This window comes from Ascidiella aspersa, chromosome 7, assembly GCF_963924565.1.
Source record: "Ascidiella aspersa chromosome 7, kaAscAspe10.2, whole genome shotgun sequence".
In the NCBI taxonomy this organism is placed as follows: Eukaryota; Metazoa; Chordata; class Ascidiacea; order Phlebobranchia; family Ascidiidae; genus Ascidiella; species Ascidiella aspersa.
Window position 1 is genome coordinate 24,520,937 of NC_139453.1, and position 25,543 is coordinate 24,546,479.

Genomic DNA, 25,543 nt, shown 5'->3' on the forward strand with positions numbered 1-25,543 from the left:
TGTTGTTGCCCTTAGCTTTGAATATACATCACATTTACTTAAGATTTATCAAGTTAGTGACGTGCCTAATAATTTCAGATAAAACGAGTTTATCCAATACATGATGTTGAAAATGAATAAAGAGATGAAACATTCAAAATGAAACCTACCTCTGTATGGGCTTTGATATTCTTATTATACATCATACTACAACCTCTAGCCTTTATGTTTCAAAGCAGGATTTGCTTTTTTATGCTGAAGTCTTGCCTTCGACTTGACATGTCACTGATTAAGTCAGGCAACTCGTTACTCGAAATTTACTTGATTTATTATAATAAACTGGAGTAGATTATAATACACTTGATTCGTGATCGGACTTGATTTGTTCACAACACTGTTTCTAACAGAACCATTTTATTCGCCTCTATATCAAGCGAGAAAAAAGCACACGTCCAAAATTTGGGATGAAAAACAATTAACGCCGGGTGACCTATGACCGCCAGCATAATAAGCTCCGCTCAAAAATCGGACGATTCTAAAACTCTCCGGAACTGCATTACGGCAAAATCAATAAATCACTTAATGTTTACAACGAAATGTAAAATGATTGTTTGCAAAATTAAATAAAGGCGAAATAGATCAATACTAGCCCCTAAATTTATTTACATTCAAATAGCTTTGTACATGCTCCAAATAGCGTACAATACAAGTTCAGCAAAACCAAAAAATTATCTCTTTTCGACTGATGTCCTCTGTAGCACAAGCAGACGCGGTAATAAGGGTCTTTATTTAGATTTTCCCTTTCGCCCAAACGATCGTGGTTGGTCCTTTGACGTCATCAATGTGACATCTCACCCTTCCGCTTCCGAGGTCGATGATGTCGACTCCGTTGAGTCCTGAGACCGCTAGGTGGCGATCGTACCTAAACATATTTTTGTTAAAGGGGACATTTAAGTTTATAATACAAAAAACTACAGTCAATTATGTATAGTCTTGTTACTTCAAGTACAACCAACTAGACGCGAAAGCAAGCACGTGAATGTCTGCATTTCAGAATTATCGTTTACGTGATATTGTGGCAAACCTGGACAGTACAATCCTTGTTTTTTCTGAAAAAAATCATCTCTGCCATTCCTAGTCTTAAAAAAATACCTATTTATAGGGGACATATTGCGTAGTGAAAAAAGCTATAAAAACCCACTAGAGTTCATTATACAAATAACAAACGCACGTTGAAACAAATTTTAGAATTAATCATTGGCACGTCTTCAACTTTCTATTTAAATATTAGATAGAAGGGTTGCCTTTTGGTATGTCAAAAAGTAACGCTTGAATATTTATGTCAAAAAGTAACGTTTGAATTTACGTAATTGACCGACTTTAAGGCAAAACGGTCGAAACGGTTGTTGTCGGTACCATATTACTGGTTTGAAGAAAAAAAGGAAACGACTCTTCAGTTTAAAAAAGTGAATGACATCGCAGTTTCTTAAAATAGTTCAAAGGAACATGTAGTGAAGTACCATTTCAACAATAATCAAAAACAGCTCTTCTGGTAATTGTAATTGTTAACAAATGTTTCGGCAGCCTATTCTAATCGACTTCTTCAGGTTGAATAACACCGAACGCTCGTAGTAGAATATATATTTTTCCATATATTGGTTAAAAACAATTACCATATATGAGCTGTTTTAAATATTATTATTATACTTGGTAGCAACAGTTTGTAAACATTTCAACACTTCAATAGCGTTCGACTTACCAGCCACTGGAAACCAGTGCTCTGTTCTTTGGCCCCCAGGGATAGTCAGGCGCAGGTACAGGTGAAGATAGGTTGTTGATGATGCCCATGAACCCACTTGCACCCATGCGCATGATGTCGCCTGTTAAATAAAAACTCGTTGTAACCATTTTTGCGCTTCAATGCATCAAATATACTTTTATGGTAGGCCTACACGTTTTCTCCATAGAAACCGAATAGACGTAATATATTTGCACAGCGCGCGATTTACTTGGCTTCAGTATTAATTGCACACCAGTTCCTTCGAAAATAGTACGTTTCTTAAGATTACTTAAATAGTGACATAACTTGGGAATTTAAATTTAGGATTTCTCGGTGTCCCTTCCCCCAAAACAATATTCTCAATCCAGCCTTGCAAAATTGCTCCGCTTTAAAAAACGACGCGCCAACATACAGTTGGACCACGCTGGTTGAGACAAAACAAAACGCAGGTTGACCTTTCCTATTTTATTCTTCAAAAGCAAATGAAATATTATTTTGTCTCACTTAAATAATTTCAGCTATTTTTTATTCCCTTCGAATAATAATTAGTAAACGTGAGTAACTTGTACATTTAGAGTATAACTGTTTGTACAACATTTCAACTAATTTAAAAATAATCACAATAATAAAAAGCGACCAAAGCAAATTTTCGAAAAGGATATTAGCACGCACAACTTTGCAATATGTAGGCAGGTATTTAAGCACGAGCACGTATCTTAATACTTAGTAATAGCTTATGACAATTGCTTAATTGGGAATGTTACGTCAAACATGAGGAAAACCATTACCATAACTGTTTATAGTTTCCATCTATTGTATCAGATTACAGTTACAAATCAATCGGATTCGAGCCGAATCCAAGTCTCACCTTCCGCCTGTGAGGAAATGTACACTAAGGCCGCTTGGCCATTTTTGTCGCCTGGCTCGAACGCGACATCCGACACAGGAAAGTTGGTGTACAGAACCTAAAAAAATAATTGTTTGTTACAAAACGCCGTAAAAGCGAGTAAATTTTGCATTTTCCTTCAAGTTTTTTTGACGAGATTTCCAACTGAGTCATTAAACAAATAAAACAAAATTTAAAATCAATATTTTTTCTGATTCTTATGACCCTAGCCTATTATATACGTACATCGCACAGGCAAAGTAAACAGCGAAAACTGACAACTTGTGGAAAATCAATAACAACAAGTAATAAACACCAGATTTTCGCCTCATAACCAGTGCATTTATTAAAACAAAAAAATACAGCGCTGGCAAACGTCAAATTGGAAAGATATAAATCCAAGAAGCAAAGCAACAACTTCCTTACCACATCTTCGCGCAAATCTCCCGAAGCTGTGACGTTGAAGATTACGAGCTGCTGCTCCATGGGGAATGCCCTAACCACGTGTCGGTTGTCGGGAGAGATGAACTGACGAGCGAAGTCGCTTCCTGGAGTAGAAAACAGACTTTCGTTTACATTCTGATGCAACACCATTTTAAGCTTGTAGGCGAATTTTGTGCGGAAACCAGGACTCGGAATTCGTAATGGTCGAACTCGAGTTTATTTTTTCCGTCTGAGTGGGACTCTTGTTTTTAGCCTACTACGCAGCCCTGTCAGTAAATAATATACTTTCGTTATGTTTCTTTTAAAAGAGAACTTCCTGTTTTGGCTGTTGTTGTTGTTTTGGCTGTTGTTGTTAATGTTGTTGTTGTTTTGGCTGTTGTTGTTAATGTTGTTGTTGTTTGGGCTGTTTTTGCTAATGTTGTTGTTGTTTTGGCTGTTGTTGTCAATGTTATTGTTTTGACTGTTTTGGCTGTTAGTTATTTTCCTCTAAGCACTTGAGTTAACAGACTTTCTTTGCTTTCGAGAGTCTATTTTAACTACAGATGTCCCCTGTGACACCATAAAAGGACCACTTATGGATGCTATTTTGATTGGACAGTATTTACTAGGACCACTGTAAGGTTAAATAGTGCTTAAAACAATAATAGAGTTTTCTCGAGATTAAAGCTTACATTTTTTACTCCAATTAAACAATTATTGCCCCTTTTTGACAACTTAAAAATAAAAATAAAAAAGTTTTCCTCTTACTCTGATTAGGAGGAACCACTCTGCCGCTTTCATACTCCACTGAAAGTGTTCGCGGGAAGTCCTCCTCCAAGATCACGCACGTGACGTGCAGGAGGCCTCCGATTGGCTGATATGAGAACGCCTCGGGCGTGCATCCGAACGGCGACAGATCGATTACGGCATCGTCGTAGACCAGGGTTGAAAGGTCAAGCTTTTGGATGGTCTGTTGCGATTGGATTTATGGTTAACTTCTATATAGTTACGTTAAAACAGTTCAGTTAAGCCTTGAGGTGTCCGATCCTTTTTTATTACAATTGAATTTTATTACAATTGTCTATATTTTAGAAACATTAGTCAAAGACTGTTTGATTAGGTCAAAAGCAAAATAGGTAATTTTGAGACAAAAGGCCAATGTACCTAAGTTGCTAGGCGTCATTTGCTGATAAAAGTGCTGAGAAAATGAGTTTTCCTTTCATTTTCAGCTTGAATTAACGGCCACCTGAATTTGAAATTGAATCAGCATCGATAGTAACCGAGTATCGTTTGAGTACTGACATTCGCTGTTTTATTTTTGCGGTAAAACTCGGAGTCCTTTTAAGACTTTATGCAACCAATGCCCCACTTTGAATATTTGTTGTGGGCCTAACATAGGTTGCACCATATATTGGCGGCTTATTTTACCCTATTATATTTCAATGTAAAAGTTGTCAGCAAAAACTAGAAAATATTTTGTGTCGATTTCATGGATCAGTAATTGTGACATTGATTTAATATCACGGTTCAGGGTTTTCTGATATGCGCACTACATTGGTTTATTAAAAACAGGGAGGGGGACATCCATTGTCAAGTTTGTTTCTGGATCCATTACGTTCAAAAAGGCGGCATCAAATATTTATACCCTAGACCTGATTGATATCGACCTGGTTTGGCTTGCTCAAATGTTTCACATAAACACATCACTTGAAGCTTGGTTCGCGGAATTTCGTATTAACGCTGATCCGGGTAATGGATATAATGGCTTGTATTGACGTTTCGAAACATTATATTGACTTTTGGAAACAATATTGTGAATTGTTAAATTTGAATTACTTATTGAACTTATTGTTACGTATGTTGTTAAGAGCTGTCTGTCATCAAATCTTGGTGATTTAAAGTATATTTGAAACGAATATTAGTCTTTTTAAAACGAATTTTTAATTTAAATTGTCCGCAGTAAATCTTGCCAAGTCATATATAAAAACAGTGCATATAAATGTGTTGGATTTTTCAATTATACAAGTCATTACAGAACTGAAAATTAACATATTGCGAAAACTTCTAAAATAACATATTTGGTAGCTTTTAAAATATACATTAAGGGCATGCTTAAATATTCCGTGGAATCGCATTTTTTAACTTTCCCTCTTTTTAAAACTGAAAAATCCTTGTCCCCATGCAACTTTGTTGTTTTTATTGTTACTCGTTTCCAAAATAAAAGGAATATACTTCTTAACCCATAACAACTTGATAAGAGCGTTAATATATATATACAAATGTGTCTTTTTGGTTAAGTCGGCCCCTAAATAAATTTGCATTTAAAGGTTAAACCTCTAATTGTGCTGAATCGTTTTTATTCGGCCTATGGCAGGGATTCTTAAACTATGGTCTGTGAATCCATTGGTGGTCCGGGAACTAATGTTAGGGGGTCCATCAATGGCAAACTAGTGTATAAAAAGTAGTCAATGTTTTATAGAACAGTTGAATTAAAAAAAACGTTTTAGGGCCGAATGTAGTTAGGCTTCCCAATTTACCTAAATCATCAGCATATTTTTGTCTGTTCAATGCAACATGCACACATATGTGTGTTAACAACTGAGATCTAGCCCTTCTAAAGTTAGGCTTCATTACATAGTTTTTGTACATATTTTTGTCTATTTGAATTGGAGGTGGTCATTTTTGAAAATTTGTTGCCTATCGTGGTCCACGAGTCAAACAAAAAAAATAAAGGGGTCCGTGATAAGAGAAGTTTAAAAAACCCTGCCTATGGGAAGAATTTTTAACTATAACTATTTTAAAAGCAAAATCTTTGAGACCTTCCACTTTACTAACCTGTTGATTTTTGTGGGCCACAAACCCGTGATGCGATCTCGCGTTGGCAACGCCCTCTGGTGGCACGTAAAACTTCAACACCGAGTGGTCGGCCCTCTTACCGCCATCGAGCGGCTGAATTTGCACCGCCGAGTGGCTTCCGGGGACGCTGGCCGCGAAAATCACTTGCAGGGTGGAATGGTCCCGGGACGCGTCCACCCAACAGAGAACGAACAGCTGAGAAAAAAATACATTGGTTGGAATGAACAGTTACATTTCATTTGTAGGGTTGAACGTTTAAGGCTGATAAACTCTGTGGCCAGCGGCACCCTTCAGAAATATTAAATAGATTGCGGCAGCCCTACAAGATTTTTCCGTAGGTAATTCACTAGAAGTCACAATAAACGGAACTGGAACAACACACATCAACTCTTAACAACGTAGTAAGTTATAATTGGATTTATTCCACTCTAATCTTACACAAAAAGTTTAGGAGTTGAACAAAATCAGATTTTTTTATTTCAATTATCTCTCGGCACGCTTGAGCATTAGAAATGGCACTCCAGGGTGCCGCGGCACATCGGTTGAGAACCACTGGGTTAAGGCGTTGACTATATATAGCACAGGTTTGTTGCGGGTCTGAATCTGTATGCGCTTCTGAGAAGCAGTGGTTGTTTGGTCATGCGTTTTGTCTTGTAATTGGGTTAACAAAAATCGAGACTAGAATGTGATTCAATTTCAGAAATTTGTAAAGTTTAGAGCTTTTTCCTAGGATGCCTTTATTGAGGCCTTTCTTGGCAGTTGTAGCAAATTTCGTTATGGGTGATGCTTCACATTTCAGACTTATTGTTGGTATGATTGCTCTCCATCTGATGAGTTTATTAGTATTCCTATTATATATTATTTGTTTCTTATGTACATAGGCGAAATCCACTGTTTTAACAGTACACTGATAAATTATATCCACCTACACTGCAGCCCTAGAATATCCTAATAAAAATGTAGACACAAAAAAAAACATATCAAATCTAAAAAGAAAGATTATTTTAAATATATATATATATATATATTAATATCAATTTAGCGGAAAATGTTGTATTTTGTGATATGCTACCGAACGTTTCACCGCTATAGCTTATCGTTAAAATGCTTTTGTTTTAAAAATACGGCTAAGTACAGTTTAAACCCAATGAGCACAAACCTGGTCGGATGAGGCCACGTAAACGAAGCTTGCCGGGATCGGGTCGGTGGCTATTACTTCCACCACCCTTTGGAGGATCGCGTCCACGACAATAATGCGATTCTCTTTAGGCTGTGTGACGTAAACAAAACGAGCGCCAACCGAAACGGCCGACGACCACGAGCACTCGCGCACGCCGTCTAGCGGATTTTCGCTACACAGGTTGTTCTGCGTAAAAGATTGAGTGTGAGTTTGGTGTTGATAGTTTAACGAAAGGCGTTGACTGAATTGTGGCATTGCAGAGTCAGTCGCTCACAAATAATTATTTAAAATTATTTGAAGAATGTCATGAAGAATAGGATATTTATATTACATCAGCTCATTGGTTTTCAGTCAATAGAAGACAATTTACCACGTTCAGAGTTGACGACTGCCTCTCTCTTTTTTCAAACTTAGCGCATTAACTTTGTTTTTATTAGACAAATAAATAGACAAGTGAAGAATGTCAATAATAACTTATTGGTATAAGGCATTTGCCAAATTTAAGCGTAACCGCTGTATATTTTGCCAATTCAAGAGTAACCGCTAAATAGTTTATCGCTTGGTAATTTTATTGTTAAAACAGCGATAGTGTCAATTGAAATAAAAGCCTTATTTGCTACATTATAACACATTACTGAGCTTCTTAATGTTAATATGCGTTGTACATTCCGCCAAACAAAAACGCTTTAAAAAAACGTTTCTCATAAAGCAATAGTCGGAGGAGAGTAAATAGGTCTAGTAAAAAAATCAATCCTGTTGAAATGGCTGCTTTTAGGCCAACATTGGTCATGGAACAAGTATTGTAACTAAAAACGCCATTGGACAAAGAAGCTTATTTGACTAGATCAGATTACAGCTTAATCACAAATAATATTAGAATTATTTTCTAATTTTTTGAACCAGATAACTCGAATTATTCAGTTGTCAAAGTCTGGCGTATGCACGCAGTACAATACGACGATTAAAGCAAACCGACCTGACGCAGTAATCCCGGCACGACCTCAGATGCTATCACGTGACGAACGACCTCGCACGACCTCGGCGTGACGATTAGGATCCCGGCATCGTGAAAAACGAAGTACGCCCCAGCGGTGGCGGCTCGCTGCTGATCGATCGCTGAAATTCGCCAAAGAATAGAAATCGAATCGGGTGAAAAACTGCGAGTAATGGCCTCTCGCGCGACTGCGAGGCTCCGTCCACGTACAAATTAAAATCGATCTTGTTTTCTTATAAATTGTTTGTTGCGTCGCGTTCGCTTTGAATTAGACCCAAGTCGGAATGACGGAGTGCTGCCCTGATGGACAAACGAGAGCACTTAGAGTGTTATTCTGCTGCGAGTCCAATTGCTAATGATCGAAATTCACCCTTGGCATTTAGCCTAACTGTGTCTTAAGTACGGTCAATGTTTTTTTGCTGCGTTTGGGGACTTAAACATTGATTAGTGCCGAATGGAGACCAGTTGCTGGTGTCCAAACCTTGAACAAGAGCCGTGCAAGGCAAGATAGCTCATTGGGCGTATACGTCTAAACATGTTGTCAAGGGAAAACCTTTTTTTTCCTAATCATATTTAGGAGGGCCTAATGCAAATTGATTTTTACTGTCTATTCTTGGCGTTTAAATTTTTCTCATTGTTCCAAGCTCGTAAGCAAATAATTTAAAGGGCTTTTATTTAGTTGCATAGAAATTAGTTTTATTGGCAACTAACATTCTCGTAAACTAAATAGCCTTCCTTTAAAAGTTATATACAACACTAGTTATTATCAACTTATTTCGGTGGGGGGGGGTTCATCTTTGTAAAGCCTAAGAAAATACACAAGATTGCTTTTTAATTTTGGTCATTTTAATGGCCGCTTGCAGCTGTCTTGGTTGCACAAATGATTTTTTTTGCAGCAGGCAATCGAAACAATTCCGCTGACTCCTAAATTTAAAACTGACTGGCTCCAGTGACTATACGTCAGTGTCTCATTGGAACAATACACAAATATAATTGGCTGTCCTTACCGCGGTCTTACAATGGTCATGTCAAACGGTATAATATAAATAATTATTGCGTTATTACAAGACGTGTTCGCAGTTGGTTTGCTACATTTGTTCACCTAGAGATGTGGTTCTTAACCTTGATTGAGTTGTGACCCTCTTTAAAAGGCTCTCAACGCTCTGTGCCCCGCACTTAGATGAGGGATGAAATTTTCGTATATCGGTATTAGTTTGCAAACGAATCCAATAAGATTATTTCTGTATTTCTCCCACACCGACTATCATCCATTTCCGTCAAGACACGCGTTTAATGTGTTGAGTAACTTTTAGCAAGTTACAACGTAATCGGAGTACACACCTGGTGTGTCTGCTTGATCGTCTGCTTCCTCCACGAAAACGGCTCCAATCACTTCGGCGTTGCCGCCATCGTTGGTGGCAAAGCAGCTGTAGGCCGCACTGTCGGTCACTTCCACGCTGTTAATCTGTATTTCCGTGTTGTTTGCTGAAAAAGAGAATATAACGAGGTTTCTTAAAGCTGTAAAAAACGCTATATATGCTTTACTATTTTCACAACTGCGTATAGGTGTTGATTATTTTGCATTGCTAGTTTTTGTTCAGCTCTCTGCAAACTGGTGACACGCTTGTGATGACACCTCATAAAATTTACATGACACAGTGAAAAACGAGAGGTAATCGTTTGTTTTGTAATTACAATATGCCGCAAATAAGTTAAAACAACAAACAAGTGTGCAGCAAAGAAGCTATTTTGTAACACCCATGGAGAAACATTAACATTTTGTCAATCAAAAATTGATTATTTATTACTTGAACCAAGAAGTTTACTTTGACACTTCTAAATTAAATATTTTTTTTGTAATAGCCTCAGATTCTTAGGCATTGGATCGACAATTTCTGAAGTACATTACAAGGTATACAAAGCTTCTCGTTTTTGCTGTTCAATGAACATTATCACGAACGTTATTTTTCTGTAACCCGGGTTACTAATTTATCGCAAGCTTTTTTTAAACCGATATCTAAAATAGTTTTATATTTTACACATATTTTCGCACTCTCACCCAGCACTATACATCTTTCATTTTCATTGCTGATATCGTCTCCGTTGATTAACCACGTGATCTCTGGTGGCGGCACTCCAGTCACGTGACAGGCTAAACTGACACTGTTACCAGCAACAAGGTGCTGGGTATGAGGATAAATCTACGACGAAGGCAATGTGTTAAGACAGTGTTTCTTAATCAGGTGAATGGTTCACCCCAGGCTGAATGAAACTTGAAGCAAACAAATATTATATAAGTATTACAAAAAATGGAAGCCTATTATTCATCAGTATGCATGCATTTTATTACTAACAACTATGTCTAATATTCAAGAACTACGAAGAAAACGTTTTGCTTCTTTCCCAATAGAATATGTACTTAATGCAAAAAGGGTTCTGTGATCGAATGAATTGCCAAATAATATATTTTACTTAATCTAATATACAGCTGAATACGTTTTACGTATAATAGCGGGTGATTGATGTCCACAGGTTAATGTAAATTTAGTATTTTCATCGCTAATTTAATTCTCCGTCTGCATTTTATTGCAAAAGGAACGCGCTAATAGCAATCGATTTTTTCCTCTGTTCATTCGACGAAAAACACCCCACATGTACCTCGACTCTGGGAGCTGTTAGCACGGAGAGGACGATGGTCTGCGAAACATCCGGCCTGCTAGTCGCCTCGCAGCTGTAGTTGCCTGAATGAGCTGGCGATGCCCCGTCGATGTACACCAGGTTGCCGTCGACCTGCCGAGTAACACGCACACAACAATTACGTAAATTCGGTCTTTTCAATGTTTTTTTGAAGACAGCGCTGTAGGTTTTCCCTAAGTTATATAAAAAGTAAGACTGACAATGGTAAAAAAGCCTTATCAAGAAGAGCGCGCAGGGTGCCTTCAGAATTAGATAGACATTAGGAACTGTTTGGTATTTAGTATAGTATTACTAACATTATAACAATTGTATTACGTTAAAATAAATTACGTACATCTCAGGCATAAAAGTTAACTTTATTAGAAGTCAAGTCATTGACTTTACAAAACTTAAATTTAGGCAAACTAGGTAGAATAATGCGTTATAACTAACAGTGACAACCAAAACTTAACGAACCAAAACGGTAATTCAGCGTGAATATTCAATACAAATCCAGTTATTTGACATTATAAAAAGTTGCAGATGTTTTGGATTAACTGGTTGACAAAATTTTAATTTTGAGGATCGAATCGTCATGGCGCAAATTTTACCGTAAAATGAAAATCGCATATATCCCGTTCGTACCTGAATCTGCTCGGATCCGTAAATGGCGAGGTCGTAGTTGTGCCGCTTCCAAGTGGGCTCGGGTTCACCTTGAATGCCGCACTGCAAGGTCACCCGGTCGCCAACGCGGGCCGAGGTCTCCACTACACGCTGATCATCGTCCAGGTGCAAGATTGTAACATCTGCAAATAATAATGTTAACATAGGTAAGTACGGCCATCATTCAATATTTAAATGCACCAATATTTAATATTTAAAATCATCCAAGGGGATACGGAAAAGATACACTGAAGTAGAGTTAAAGTTTTTTTTATCGTCACACTGTGCTTGGTCTTTCGTATTTTTAGAGAATATATTTCCGATGCAGTAGGCGGACACTCCTTTTTGAAATCAACTTTGAGAGTTTATTTTCGTGCTAACGTTTACTTTGTGTTATGTGGACCAAAAAAATGTATAGTAGTGTGCCTAATATATGTGGCGTAAAAAAACAAATTTGACCAAAACTAGATTGTTTGTTCAGGTGAATGGTTCTCAAACTTTTTCAGCCAACTTACGAAAAGTTTCGGCCCCAATTAATAATAATCTCTGCTGTGTCGCGGCACATAGAAATAAATAGTGATTTAGATTGCACCTGTGCAGTCTATAGGTATCAAGCATAACTCCACTACTTAACCCAGCATAACGTCACTGACGTGTGACCAACACCCAAGTTTCAGTGCTTCGCAGGGATTCTACTTTATGCGATTCGATTGGATACAGCTTGAAATAATGGTTTGAATCTCTGTGTTACGTTATCTTGTATACTGAGATTTGTGAATATATACTCAACGAGCAATATCAACGAAGTGAAGTGACTCTATCTAGAGTTCAAGAAGTTAAGGACAGGTATTTTTAGCGGCCTGCTTCTTTCAGTCGTGTGTATACAAGAAACGCGTAAAAGACTATTATCAGGATCGAAAACCCAAAGTAACCGTAAACCCAAGACTGTTAGGGTAAAATGATCAACTATCAACTCCGAAAAAGCACCAGACTTGTCTGCCTCAAGCACAATGCGCCCATTGAGGGGTTCCGGCCCAGTGTTTATGCAAGTTGGACAACAGACTTTTTATTTATTCTTGGGGCATTCGCATCACACCCACTTCGCCGCTCGCAGACGATTCAACTCAATTAGGTCATGAAATATTCATGACGCCAACGCGCCAACGCCGTGACGTCATGCATTGAAAACGCCCTGTGGCGACACCGCGCGGTTTGACGTAATTGGGACATGGCGGGTTTATGGTTCTGATTAAAAATTAGAAAAATGTGCAAATAGCCTTGAAGGAAAAGTGTCTCCGTGTCAATTTTCTTGCCTGCGGTAAACTAACGTGGAAGATTACACTGTAAGAGAAAAGTGATTTGTAATTAGCTGGTTTGTTTACACTATATGGCAGTGATTTATAAGGTTGATTTTTTGCAAGTAAACTTAGGCCAAGTCAAGTATTTTTTTAACCAAGACATTAACTTAACAAATGGTGAAAACACCTAGTAAATCAACTAAGGAAAATCAACAACCAGTTGAGGCTCATTACATAGCAAACCACAGAACTAACTCTATTATAAGCAAACCTAATTTTACGTATACAAAACAATGTAATTATTCTATCCGTATCAAATTTATCCTTAATAAAAAAGGTCAATGGCAAGTGAATCGTTTGATGTATTCAGAAAAATCATTGCCACTAACGATGGGGTTGACTTTAAATCCAGCCTGAAACTAAAAAAATAAACCATAACCAAACTTTATGGTAGCCAATGTTGCACTGAATGTGTGATATTTAAAATAACCAAATGTCGACTCCTGATAGGTCGCAATCACAACAGAATCGTCTTGTAATGCTACTATTAATGTCAGACACTTTATGTTATAAATGATCACATTTGGCCGACAAAGAAATCGTCAGTATATCTTATTCAAATAGATTCTACAAAATGCTATGGTTGCCAATTTCATTTATGTTGCTTTTTCGTGCTTGTGCGTCACCCATTGATTTCCCAATGCGTACAAAGTCCCTGATCGAAGCGATTTGGCATGACGAGCGCGTACTTAATCACAATTGCAATATCGCAAGAATCCCACAGTGCCGCTTATTGACACTTTAATTCGCCACGAGCAATTGGGTCGCCAGGCGGAAGGCAATCGTGCGTGAGATATCATTGCGATGTGATTGGTCCGTTGGGCTGACAGCCATTTCAAATATCGACCCCATCGATTGGCATGTCCCTGACTTTTGCTGTTATGAATAATTGAGTTTTTTTCTTTTATAGAGTGACGCGACTTTTGTTTATAATCGTCGGAGATTTGATTGAAACTCGGAAATATTGGTAGATTTCCATTGGCAACAGTTAAGCTACAACTGGCCGTAAATAGAATTAATTCAATAACTTAACATCACAAAAATTGTCTATTTTCGACGTGCTTGTGTGTGTTGTACTTCGTTCAAGGTTTCAGTAGGAACAAACAAAACGTGTTGGATTCTAGCAAAGTGCGTAAAATGCCGTTATTTATAGCATGTTAATTTTAAAACAGCCTTATTAAAATTCTGATGCCTAACAAGATACCGGTTTATTGTTTTAGACATCCTTGAATGTTTTTACCAAGGAAACTCTTGATTGCATTTTCTTTCAATTTCAATTAAAAATAAATATGATTAACTTGACTGATAAGGTTTTTATGTCAAGCATTGTCCAACATACGACCAAACTTTCACCATAGTGTTGGACACCATAGGAAATATTTTGTCTAATTTCGGTGTTACGTTTATTCTGTAGGACTTATAAATTACGCGCCACGTATCACGTAAAATTCTCATTCCCAAAGCTCAGATTCCGACTCCCAAATAAAGGTCATTGCGATAAGCATTTAACCCAAACAAGGGCGCTATCTTTCGAGCGAAAATTCCCCCGAGACCCCTTTGTGACACAACGGACCAATGAACCGACTCGTTTCTGCCTTGCGCGAACGCTTTAAGCCTTACCAAAGAAAGTCCGATATTTTTCGTGTTCAGTTCGGACACTGATACCATATATATATAAACATACTGCCGACCTACCTAAACCACTTAACGTCAATAGCATATTAAACTGAAAAAAAAAGGTTAAATGAAAAAAAAATGGTGAAGTATTCCAGGTTTTCATGGTGCATAACTTTTCGTTACGAAGCCATAAAAAAATTTTTAGTTACGAATATTTAACTCAATGTATAGAAATACATCCATCAAGGTACAACACCGTAAGTTTGGTCCTAAAACAAGGCTTAACTGATCAAGTTCATTTGGTACCGATACTATCCGAGTATCGAACGAGTACCGATACTCCGGTTTAGGTCCGAAATTATCGGATACCCGTAGCCCCAACTCGTACGGTAAAACCTAAATAGTACTATATCTAAGTTCGTAATCAATCTACCAATTAGTAAAATCGTTAAAAGTTTTTAACCACTTTAATTGCGTGTATAATTTCGAGCGCCTGTCGACGAAAAAATTAAACCTACTGAATATTTTGAGAAGCTCCCTGATATCGACTTGCTTGTCGTCGTTTCCATCGGCGTAATGCAAAAGGTGGAAAAGGGAACATGAACCCTCGATTCGTGAATCCACATCGTCCATAAGGTTGACCTAAAATCGAATAAGTTAAACTTTGCGTAATCTTGAGCCGAAAAACCGGATAGTCTTTTACTAAAGTGAAACATTTCGAAAAAGATAACTTTCTCAAGTTGGCTGATACATAAAATAGTAAGGTTTAGCACCCAGCATTTTCTTGTAAAAATATGATAACTTTAACTTGCATGATGTATTTCGCTATTTTGTTTAGATATTTTTTCATGTTTATGTTAATTAGGCCAATTGAAACGCAAAAACAAACCTAATAAACGCTCTTTGCCAGTTGTAAAATATTGCAAAATAAACTTAAAACGTTTTTACGGTGGAATTAATATAATAAGAAATGCTAAAAAAAAAATCACGTACCTCGTGTACTTCCTCGCTTCCAATTAAGCCGTCCAAGTCGAGATCGAAATAGCGGTGAAGGCTCTTCAAGTCGTCACCTCTCACGTCACTGGTGATGACGTCATCGTTTACGTAGGTGTCCCCGATCTGCTCTTGGTCCGAAATAGTCACCTCGGTAGTTTCAAGAACCATCTCACTGTGAACTTTGACCTCACTGTCGACTTCTTTTCTTTCCAAGTCGGTCTTTACAGTTGTCGGGCTCAAGAGTTCAAAAGACAAGTCCTCCATCGGATCCGCAACGTTTATGAGCTCTGTAGATTCATCCTCCGTCCTCAAGGAGTCCTCCTCTTCGATCATCAACGCCTTGATAGGAGGACGGATGACTACGTCGACTTGGTGGGCGGAGTGAGACGGCTCCGGGTTGGTGATCTCCGCCGCATCCGGCTTCAGCTCCTTAAGAGCATGATCTCTCCTCTTCTTGTGATGGTGAGCTCTTCCCTGGGATCCGTGGGTGTTCCTCCTGCGACGACTGCTGCTGGATGTGGAGCTCCCTTGTTCCTGGCTTTCTTCCCGGATGTTGTCACCGCGTCCGACGTGCAGGTCGAGAAGCGCCTCCTGGAATGCGAGGAAGTCCGCGGTGCCGCATTCCGACCCTGAAAAGTCGCGAGATGTCGTTTAATCATTTAATTTGTGAATACCGTCTTGTATTTTTTATTAAGTTAACAAAGAAAAATGGAATTTAGATTCCAGATCCATCAACTTTAGATTAGAGATCCATTCACTGCTGTATTCATGCCCAAAACAATCAGTTTGTTATTGGGAAATTAAATTCACTCAAAGTATTACGTGTTACTAATCACCTTATGTCGATATACCAATGTTCCGGATTCTGACAACTTTAATAAACATTCGCGATTAATTGTCCGAACATTTGCATTTTGACAAATGATCGATACAACGTGTTTAGTTGCACATAACACAAAGGAAGTGCAACGCAAACCATAGTAACACCATTTAACTCAACACGTTCGTAAATTAAACTCGTACCAGTTTAATGTTACTTCCTTTGAGTATTAGATAGATATGTACAATAAAAGTGGTTTGTTTGTAGTTTCGACATGGCAGGTCATATTGTTTGTTAACAGGGCAGCGGAGTCGGAGTTGGACTCGGGACTCGAGTAAGACCACGTAAAACTATCCGAGTTCAGAGTCCGACGTGCGCATGCGCAGTACCCAATTTTAAAACTGACATTGCCGCTAAATGGAAATTGTAAAAGTGGAATAGCAAATGGTGGATCTTTTCATATCACGTATTGTAAGTGGAATAATTGTATGACACTCTTATGAGGGTGTTGTTTCTGAAATCCATTTTATTTTAGTTACGTAAATTGGTGAAATACATGTAGAGTCGGTGCCGGACTCGGGACTCGGATTTCGTACTTTTAATTATTTTGTGTTTTTTTTTTGTTTATCTTTTTTATTTTGTTAATTATTTTGGCCGGAGTCGGACTCGGGAGTTTGACTCGGGTGTTTTTTAACCGACTCCGCAGCCCTGTTTGTGATAATATGCTTTACAACACTACGTATTTTGGAGAACATTTTCATATAGAAAACTGTTGGTAAAGAAGGATATTTAATTATTTAGGCTAATCGTCCGATACTCACGTTTGTAGAAACAGTCTTTGTTGCGGGCGTCGTAGATGTCACGTGAGGTCTCACAGGCTGTTTTGTGCATCTCACAACGGTTCGCGTAAAACTGGCCATCAATTCCGCAAAGGGGCTAAAAGAGACAAACGTACAAAGCTTATAAATCACTAAATACTTTCTTTGTTACATAAATCTTAAACTAAATAGCAAAGTAAAAGCTATAGTTTTTGCCCATTTTTAGGATTTGGAAAATTTGACTACATTTAAGTCAATTAATACGAATAGAAAAAGTGTGATGATGTAGTAGGCCTACTGATTTTTATCCTGTTAATCCATTTTGCTTTGTTTATTTTAGTCTATAGCAGTCATCCAATGTAATATATTTAAACCACGAATTTAAATCGCGGTGAAATATGGTAATTGTTTTTGATTGACGATATTCGATAAACTGTGGGCCTCGGCCCAAATGTGAGCTTTTGAGCAATTTGTAGTGGGCCGCGGGCTAATCTTTATTATTCCAGTTTTGTCATGTAGTTGTGGGCCGCGTGAGAGCAGTGACTTATAAACGCTACAAAGGGAAATTTTTATTAAATGAGGCTATAGCCTACACTTTTCGCACTCCACGCAAGTTTTTTTTCAGATCAAGTGTTTTTTTGCGTAGCTTTTGGTGTCATTCGTTTCACGTAGTGGGCCTCTGATAGCTCTTGAAGACCGCGCAAAAAGTTTGCCGATCACTGTCTTAACATATCACAATGCAACAAGCCTAGCCCATTGCTGGTTTTAATATTCGAAGCTAAGTGCTATTTAGACTAGTTCACCTTGCTCTCTGTCTTGCAGTGTTGTCGACAAACGCATTTTGCCAATCCCTTCTGCACCACACACTTCTGACCAGGGTAGCACCTCTTGAAGCGACACAAGTTGTGGATACCTCTCACGCGTGACCTGGCACTGACGTAGTTGCTGTGATGAACTATCGCCTTACGGTGGTTGTCCAGACTGGGCGTCTCAACCTGTAAATATACAATACGAATTACTTTATAGGGAAGTCTATAAAACGTGAATTTTTTAAAGAAAGCTGAGTAATACAACGTTGTAAAAAATTGTTAAGGGATCCATGGAAACGTGGTTTGTTTATAAACGTCGACAGCCCTAGAATTTCTACTGTTTATCGCGCAACAATGTCTAATCATTTAGACTTGCGTTAATGTCGGCATTTACAGCCAAAAATGAACAGCTCGTAAAATATTTTATCGATCGGTGTAGTAAAGACTCGGGCTGCACGATATTCGGATGTACTTAGGAAAATGGCCGATGACACAAAACACGAAATATCTTCCAATAAGAGAAAATCGAAAATATCGCATTGGATCCAATACCAAAAATATGGTACGATTCCGAAACTGGAGTGGTATATCTCTGCTGATCTGATACAAAATTAATGTAAACATTTCTGATATTACCGACTTGATGTATTGTTTTCTTTTTAGGTAGCCTATAGGTCTAAAAATAATAAGTTCACAACTATGAACAAGGTAATTTTCTGGCGCAAATGCAAATTCGATCTTAACAAATGAATAACAGTTCATTGAAGGTCACAATTTTTCATGTTATGTTAATTGAACTCCGTAAAATACCCGGTTTAGAAATAATAGTAATTTTCCCAACAATATCCTGTGTGGTGGTCAGAATAAAACAAAGCGTTAGGCATCCCTAATTTTATGGAATTCAATTAATAACATGAGGGAGTCTGGCCATGTCAACGCATTAATCAACCATCTGTTATAACTGTGACACACAAGCGTTGCAATTTATATTTACGATACACAAGTCCCTGAAGGAGCGATACTAATTTACTGACCTACAGGGACCTTAATATACAGTACTCACGCTAATTGACACATTAGAATATTTCGTGTCGATCTTGTCTTAAACAGGATAAAAACAGAGCTACTTTCTTTTCGCGCCAAGTTGCTTTACAAGATGTCACAGTCAATGTAAAAAGAAAACAAATAATCAATAACCCAAGACAGCAATCCCAGGAGTGATTCCTTACCGGGCGACAATTCTAATTCTCCTGAGTTCCAAGAGACATTTGGGATTCTTTAAGAAACTAATTTTTCCTATTGGTAGGCTTCTTAATACAATCGTTAGTGTACGGTAAAGAGTAATAAATCTGGAAATAGTATTTGCATTGTGCACAGTTGATGTATGTTGCTTTCGTATCGTTTATACACAGAAAACGATACGACAGAAATGTTAGTGAGGAAACCTCAAATCTTTATAACCAAAAAATGTTTGTAATCATTGGCTCACAGGATTAACATTCCAACACTTACAGTAGTTATACAATAGTTGCTGGCAAAAATATCGCAAAAAATCGACCTGGTTCGTATTGCTTTGCAAAGATAGTCCCAGTGGGACGGTACACTTGGAGCTTTGTGACTGCCCTCGCCTGTTTTTTGATTTACACGCGCGCCAGGTGCGCCGTAAATTTGACTCAGCCTCATCAAATATTCAAGCAGCAACGCTCCATTATGTATGAGTCCCATACGACGCACAGCGCAGCATGACACTTGCGGGACAAAACTGCAGGGGGTACATCGTAAACTCGTCCCCAAGAGTCGTTACCCCAATTCCTAAAAACGTCCTTATAAATCGGCCCTAATGGAGAAGGGCAGTCTCGGACAAGCAATTTTGTCTAGACTGTTCTTCTTTTATTTAACGTACTGCGTGTTAACCTAACGGCTGGTCATAGAGATGTGCAAAATCAACGTTATACCCAATATCTTTGCCTCTCGAACAGTAAATGTTACTTATAATTATGTAATTTACTACTTAAAAGGCTTATAATATTGTATGCGCAAATGACATGATGTTATTTAACGAATAAGTGAATTTTATATATTTTATATATTTTGACTTATTCAAAACTAGGTATTTAAGCAAGTTGGTGACTTATTCATCCCGATTTTAAACAGGATAATGCTCGCGAGTCGCTGTTGGCCCATCTTTCTTTTGGCGAACAACCCTTTCATCACTATCGGCGTTCGTAAAAGACCCCAAGAAACGAATTGAGCCGACGCAAATGTTGTCTGCTGCTGTTGTGTTTATATTGCCTTTCTAGCCATTGCGATTTAAAACCATTTTGGCTGAAACATCAATCAACATTGACACAGAAATTCCACCGGGGTAGGCTTGGAAATCACCACACTGCAGCATTCTTGCAGTTTAAAAATTTATTCCCCAGCGCGGTCCTGCTGATCTTGTTCTTGTTAAGAGGCATGACAAAACAAATTACAAGCTGAATGTTGTACTAAAATCGATTTAACGCCTGGTACAAACGATAAGCAAATATAAATCTCTTTGTCTGTTAGAACAAATCAGAAACCGGCTTATGCAGAACAGTGGCCGCCGTCGGGCTTCATTAGTAGGAAAAACAGTAATGACATTTTTAAGAAGCCTTCAAAATCGTTAAGCTTGCTTCAATGCCACGGTTAATGTATTGCTAGCGCATCGACCGGAGCATACTTTAAAAATCTAGTTTACTGTGAGGTAGGCATTTATCGCAATAAAGACACACTTTCGATTTTTCGTGGAAAAAAGAATTCTGTTATTGTTGAACTCTTAACTAAAAACCTATTAATTTACACTGCAAGGCTCCATGTTTTACAAAACGCAAATAATTATCAAATCATGGCTGGTACATGGTATACGGAAAGCTTTTGGGCAAATGTTGTATTAAGCTATTCGTTTCGTAAATGTGAACACTTTGCCAACCGAGTGACTTTGGTGAACACTTTGCCAAACCGGGTGATTCAAAAAACTATGAATGTTTACTAGGAATGTCCGATAATATCAGATCGAAACCGACACCCGATGCAAACTGTTAGTATCGGATGTGTTACGATACTAGGGTGGTATCGATTTCGATCCTATGCCAAATTTGTATAAGAATTTCATCCATGATTTACGGTCAAACCAAGCGATTTCTTTTTTAAGATGTAAATGCATTAAATATAGTGAGTTAACACATTGACCTAATTAAACTTCTTGACGTTAAAGCAAATTTATGCCGAAAAACGTTAACCTGCCTTTAAACTTTTCCATCTCTTCTATAGGACATTTTTCGGCATAGTTATGACGTGTTTGCAATCGTCAAAAATCGGGTATCGGTGTGGGAATAAAATGTCAGACATCGGACATCCCTACTGTGTACCATTCAACCTCCGCTTTTGAGTTTTACTTCATATAGCGACGAAAGGTAGTTTTTAAGGGAAATAAACTCTGATTTTACGCAAACACGACGTGACACGAACAAAGTATCTTGCACCGGGCACGATTGTTTTCCGAACCCTCGATGTCCGTTAATTTGCGTTCGTAAGTCAGGAACGCCCGGCGGCTGAATTATTGATGCCCGCCTGGCCGCCTAATTACCGAAAACACGCGCGGGTTCTCGACCCTTGCTACCGTCTGCAGCCATTGGACCAATGTTTTTTCATCCCATCAAGCCCTAATGCTATTGTTGACGTGACTTTGTTTTATTTCGCTTTTCAATGGCGGGTCTTTTGTTTTTTAAATTTTCGTTTTATTTATTTCGATGACGGTTTTTTTTGTTTGGTTTCATTTATTTTTTGTTTTTTTTTCTTTCAATTTTTGACGTGTTATATTCGCGGACTAAAACCGACCTGAATGGTAAGACGCAATTAGTGGATGGGGAGTTAATTGTGATGATTGCCCCCCCTTATTGATTTATCTTTAAAGTGACCTTTATTAAACTGTAGATCTGTTTGCGGAGCTCAAAATGCCATCTTGTCCCGAATATATATATTTGCATTTTAATCTTTCGCATAGCAACAATCCAAATATGTCGATTAACGTACTAATATATTTTTAACCTTATTCTTATAGCTACTACCTTAATCGACCCTCATTCGTGTACCAAACTCAATAATACAGTGCTGACTATAAATAGGCGGTTTATAACCAGGATCAGATCCAGTGGGGGACGCTCGTTTAAAAAAAACGTTTTTTTTACCTCACCTGAACTACACAAATAGATTGTTTTTCGCACTTTGCGCAAATTTAGAGTATATTTTGCGCATTTCAACAAAATCTTTCAGCCTAATGTGTAATACTTTTACGTTTGATTTGTGTCCACGGTCTTGCTCTGTGTGGACTCAACCTCTCTATAAAATTAAACTTATGCCAAATTGTTTGATTATTGTATCTATTGTTTCGCTATAGTGACACCTATTCTACTGTGAAAACAAGATAAAGGCAATGTACACTTTTTGCCCTAAAAATCGTTGAAGAACAACTCGCTTCTAAAATTATTTGAATTATGATGTCACCCTATGACGTAACTTGCGACGTAATACCTGAAAACATTTTTATGCTCCTCTCAAAACAAAAAGCCAGAATCCGCTGTTTTTTAGAAGGAATAAGGTTGGATTAATACTCAAAAAGTTCCTTAGACGATAAAGGAAGTTTTTTATACAAACGACATTAAAATATATACTCTACTTCAAAACATGTTTTCTGGTCACATTGAGCTGCATTATTATAGTAGTTTATTACTGTTTTTACATTGTTTGCATGAAACCAATGTGTAGAGATCAAAAAATTAGCACTAAATTCGACTTATTTTATTGGTTAGAGATATAGTTCACATACGTTATCCTTCAAAATATCGTTGGCTTCTTGGCGACTCTGTTTCTTCAAACTTCTTTCTGCTTTTGCACGAGGAGAGTAGGATGCGACGAGTGCAATTGCCAGGAACAACGCAACAGCAAAAAGACAGAACCTCGGCGATTTACTAACCGACATATTCCCACTTCTTATAAAAACCTAAATTTCGGGTTGGGTTTAATTTTAAGCAATGTAAAAAAAATTGAAGAGAGTGCGTTTCAAAATTGACTAAATTTGAAATTTTACGAATTACTTTTATGTGAGACGTAATAAGAATATCAAAGCCCATACAGAAGTAAGCATCATTTTTCATGTTTCAAAAAACCCTTTAAAAATGTTCAAAATGATACCTACTTCTGTATGAGCTTTAATCTCTTGTTAGGTCTTACCACAACCTCCAACCATAATGCTCCAAATTTTTAGGTTACTTTGATAACCAAGTGATATTGCGTCTTTGTTTCCCCAAAAATTTTAAATACCCTGCGAAACAAAACCTGCCTCTTCGTTTCAACGAACCCTCTTTTATGTTGCCACCTGCAAGCAAGTGGCCGCTTTTTTCTCGCTGCAACGAGCGTTACGTCACACATAAGGCACCAGATGTTTTCCGACTGCTTTCTTCTGCTAGCGAGAAGCTACGGCGGCGGCAGCAGGGGAAATTTCATCGATCGCCTTGCAATTACATTTGTGCAGTGCCGCGCGCCGCTGCCCTCTGTCCAAGAGCGGATATTGACAGCCAGCTTATGTTCGTTTCATACGCAAAAGAAATGAGGCGGCCGATTTTATTTTGATGACAAATTCACCCTGCGTTTGATTTGTATTCCTGCGGTTTTGCACAACCTAATTTAAAACGATATTTCAAGGTTAATGTACCACTTTTAAAAACAGAAAAAAATGTTGTTACTTGCGAGAACTTTTGTTGGAAAAAAAGTTTGGAATCCCATAACCTTTTTGGGGAAATATTTCAGGTAATAAACCGTTTGGTTTTTTTTCAAAAATATTTAAAAAAGTGTTAAGCTAAAATAGTTATGCTAGCCTTAAAATACCCCGCACAAGATAATAGAAAGTGCAGTATTGATCTTCGAAAATGAGCAGAACTTACAACAATTTTTGTGACATTTACTTTATATTGCAAAGAAGAGTCGCTTATAAATATGTGTTGAAGTGGGCTAATGATCAGAGTATTTTTTGGTTGTAATTTCAAATTTAGGTGTCATCATCAGGGGTCAAACCAGAATTTATGTTTAATGGTCATACATTTGAGAGAACCAATTCGACTATTTTTTTAGCTGCCTTCCAAAATGTTTAACATTTATTTATTTTTTTTTTCTTGTTGCTGTTGTATTTGTAGAAGGTTTATTGCTCATGGGCGTAGGAGTAAAGTAGTATAAAAGAACTAAAAAACACACACGGTTATATAGGGCGCAGAATGCAATTACCATTCCAATGTAAACCAATAACTACTGCGCCTTACGAACGAAACACAGGTACGAAATTGATACGATGGTCGAATTCCATGACAGTTGCAAATATTAGGAAAGTAGAACGTTCAGTATTTTACACACTAGCTTAGATCGTTGTTAAAGCTATACTATGTTGTCAGTCATCTAAGTTAATAGTCAAGATATCAACAAATGGTGAAAATTTTGTCCAAATCGTGACGTAAAAGTATACGTTGGTCGAGGATGGAGGAACTAGTAGTCGGTTTCTTTTAAGTAGTGCTTTTCAAAGGTTTTAACCTGCGAACCACCTTCGCTAGGAACAAATACAAGCTTTTTAATTTTTAAACAAGAAAATTGAAAAATAGACTGTACAACTCTAAAGTTTAAATCAAAGAGACGGATGTGCTTCAGATACAATAAGACTCAGAAACGAAAAAAACTGCAGAAATCAAAACCAATATTTTTATTTATCTTAAACCACAGAAATGTTGCACTTTTCTTATTACTTCACTTAAATTTCTGGTTTTTGGGAAAATGTGTTTATTCCGAATGATAAAAAGTTATTTTAAATTGTTACTGTCCCGAGGCTTGGTGACCAGAAACCGTTAATCGGCAGAAATTGTACACTTTACCGATCACCCCACTTACAATGTCGGAATAAATCAGTGGATTGAGAGCGCTGTTAATGGGCAATAGGACCCCAGCACTAACAGCATACACAACCACTGGTAAACTAACCCCAGTCAGTTGAATAAAGGCCAATGTACAAAGTGGAACCCAGCAAGCAAAGTCGGTAAATACGAGGCGCGATATACGGCTTTGCATCTTTTTAGAACGCTTGCCAGACTTGCCAACGTTGTTAGTGCTTTTCCGGTAGATGACTAGGTAGCAAATGACCATGTAAAGAAAGAGGGCGAAATTAAGAAACATTATGAAAGCAGAATAACCCCACCCAGCATCGCCAACGTTTACAAAAATTCGTGGCATGCATACACTTGTTTCGCCGTAGTAACCTATGTCGCCCAATATAGGCAAGTAAGGGATTTTAGATTTAACAAATCTCTTTGTTTCGAACCAGGTCGATGAATTATGTTGTCCCATTCTGCTGGCTAGGGTACGCAATTCAGTTTTGGTAATCTGGTCAGTTTTGTAAAAGTAGTTTGGAAACCAAACACCAGAGGCAAAATAATCCTCCGAAATAAAAAGTGGAAGGGTGGAAATTAAGATGGCTAAAAGCCAGCAAGAGACAATTGCTATTCTTCCCCAAATAATTGTTAGTGTTCGAGTAATAAATGGTCGCATAATTGTAATAACCCGAAATGTGGTCATGGCTGTCATTATAAATACAGAGGTTTCTGTTGAGAGAACCACCAACGCCCCCAAAC

The 25,543-nt window shown here is 37.8% G+C and overlaps 1 protein-coding gene across 1 annotated transcript; it reads right to left on the bottom strand.

Annotated features, from left to right (window-relative positions):
• Positions 1-406: 406 nt before the first annotated feature.
• On the bottom strand, positions 407-22,857 carry LOC146138592 (follistatin-related protein 5-like). The gene is made up of 17 exons (XM_083394615.1): positions 22,705-22,857; positions 17,850-18,041; positions 17,050-17,164; positions 15,406-16,037; positions 14,931-15,054; positions 11,420-11,580; positions 10,757-10,888; positions 10,158-10,299; positions 9,440-9,583; positions 8,081-8,220; positions 7,084-7,290; positions 5,904-6,119; positions 3,837-4,038; positions 3,072-3,193; positions 2,628-2,724; positions 1,739-1,859; positions 407-901 (listed from the first exon to the last, which is right to left on the bottom strand). Exons 1-17 carry the CDS (start codon positions 22,855-22,857, stop codon positions 769-771), a joined length of 3,033 nt encoding a protein of 1,010 aa, XP_083250741.1. The 3' UTR covers positions 407-768.
• Between the last annotated feature and the right edge of the window lie 2,686 nt (positions 22,858-25,543).

Coding starts and splice junctions, on each gene's coding strand:
- LOC146138592 (XM_083394615.1), bottom strand. CDS start 22,857: ATGTCGGTTAGTAAATCGCCGAGGTTCTGTCTTTTTGCTGTTGCGTTG. Junction 1,860..2,627: donor CATTTCCTCACAGGCGGAAG/GTGAGACTTGGA, acceptor TTTATTTAACAG/GCGACATCATGCGCATGGGT. Junction 902..1,738: donor GCACTGGTTTCCAGTGGCTG/GTAAGTCGAACG, acceptor AAATATGTTTAG/GTACGATCGCCACCTAGCGG.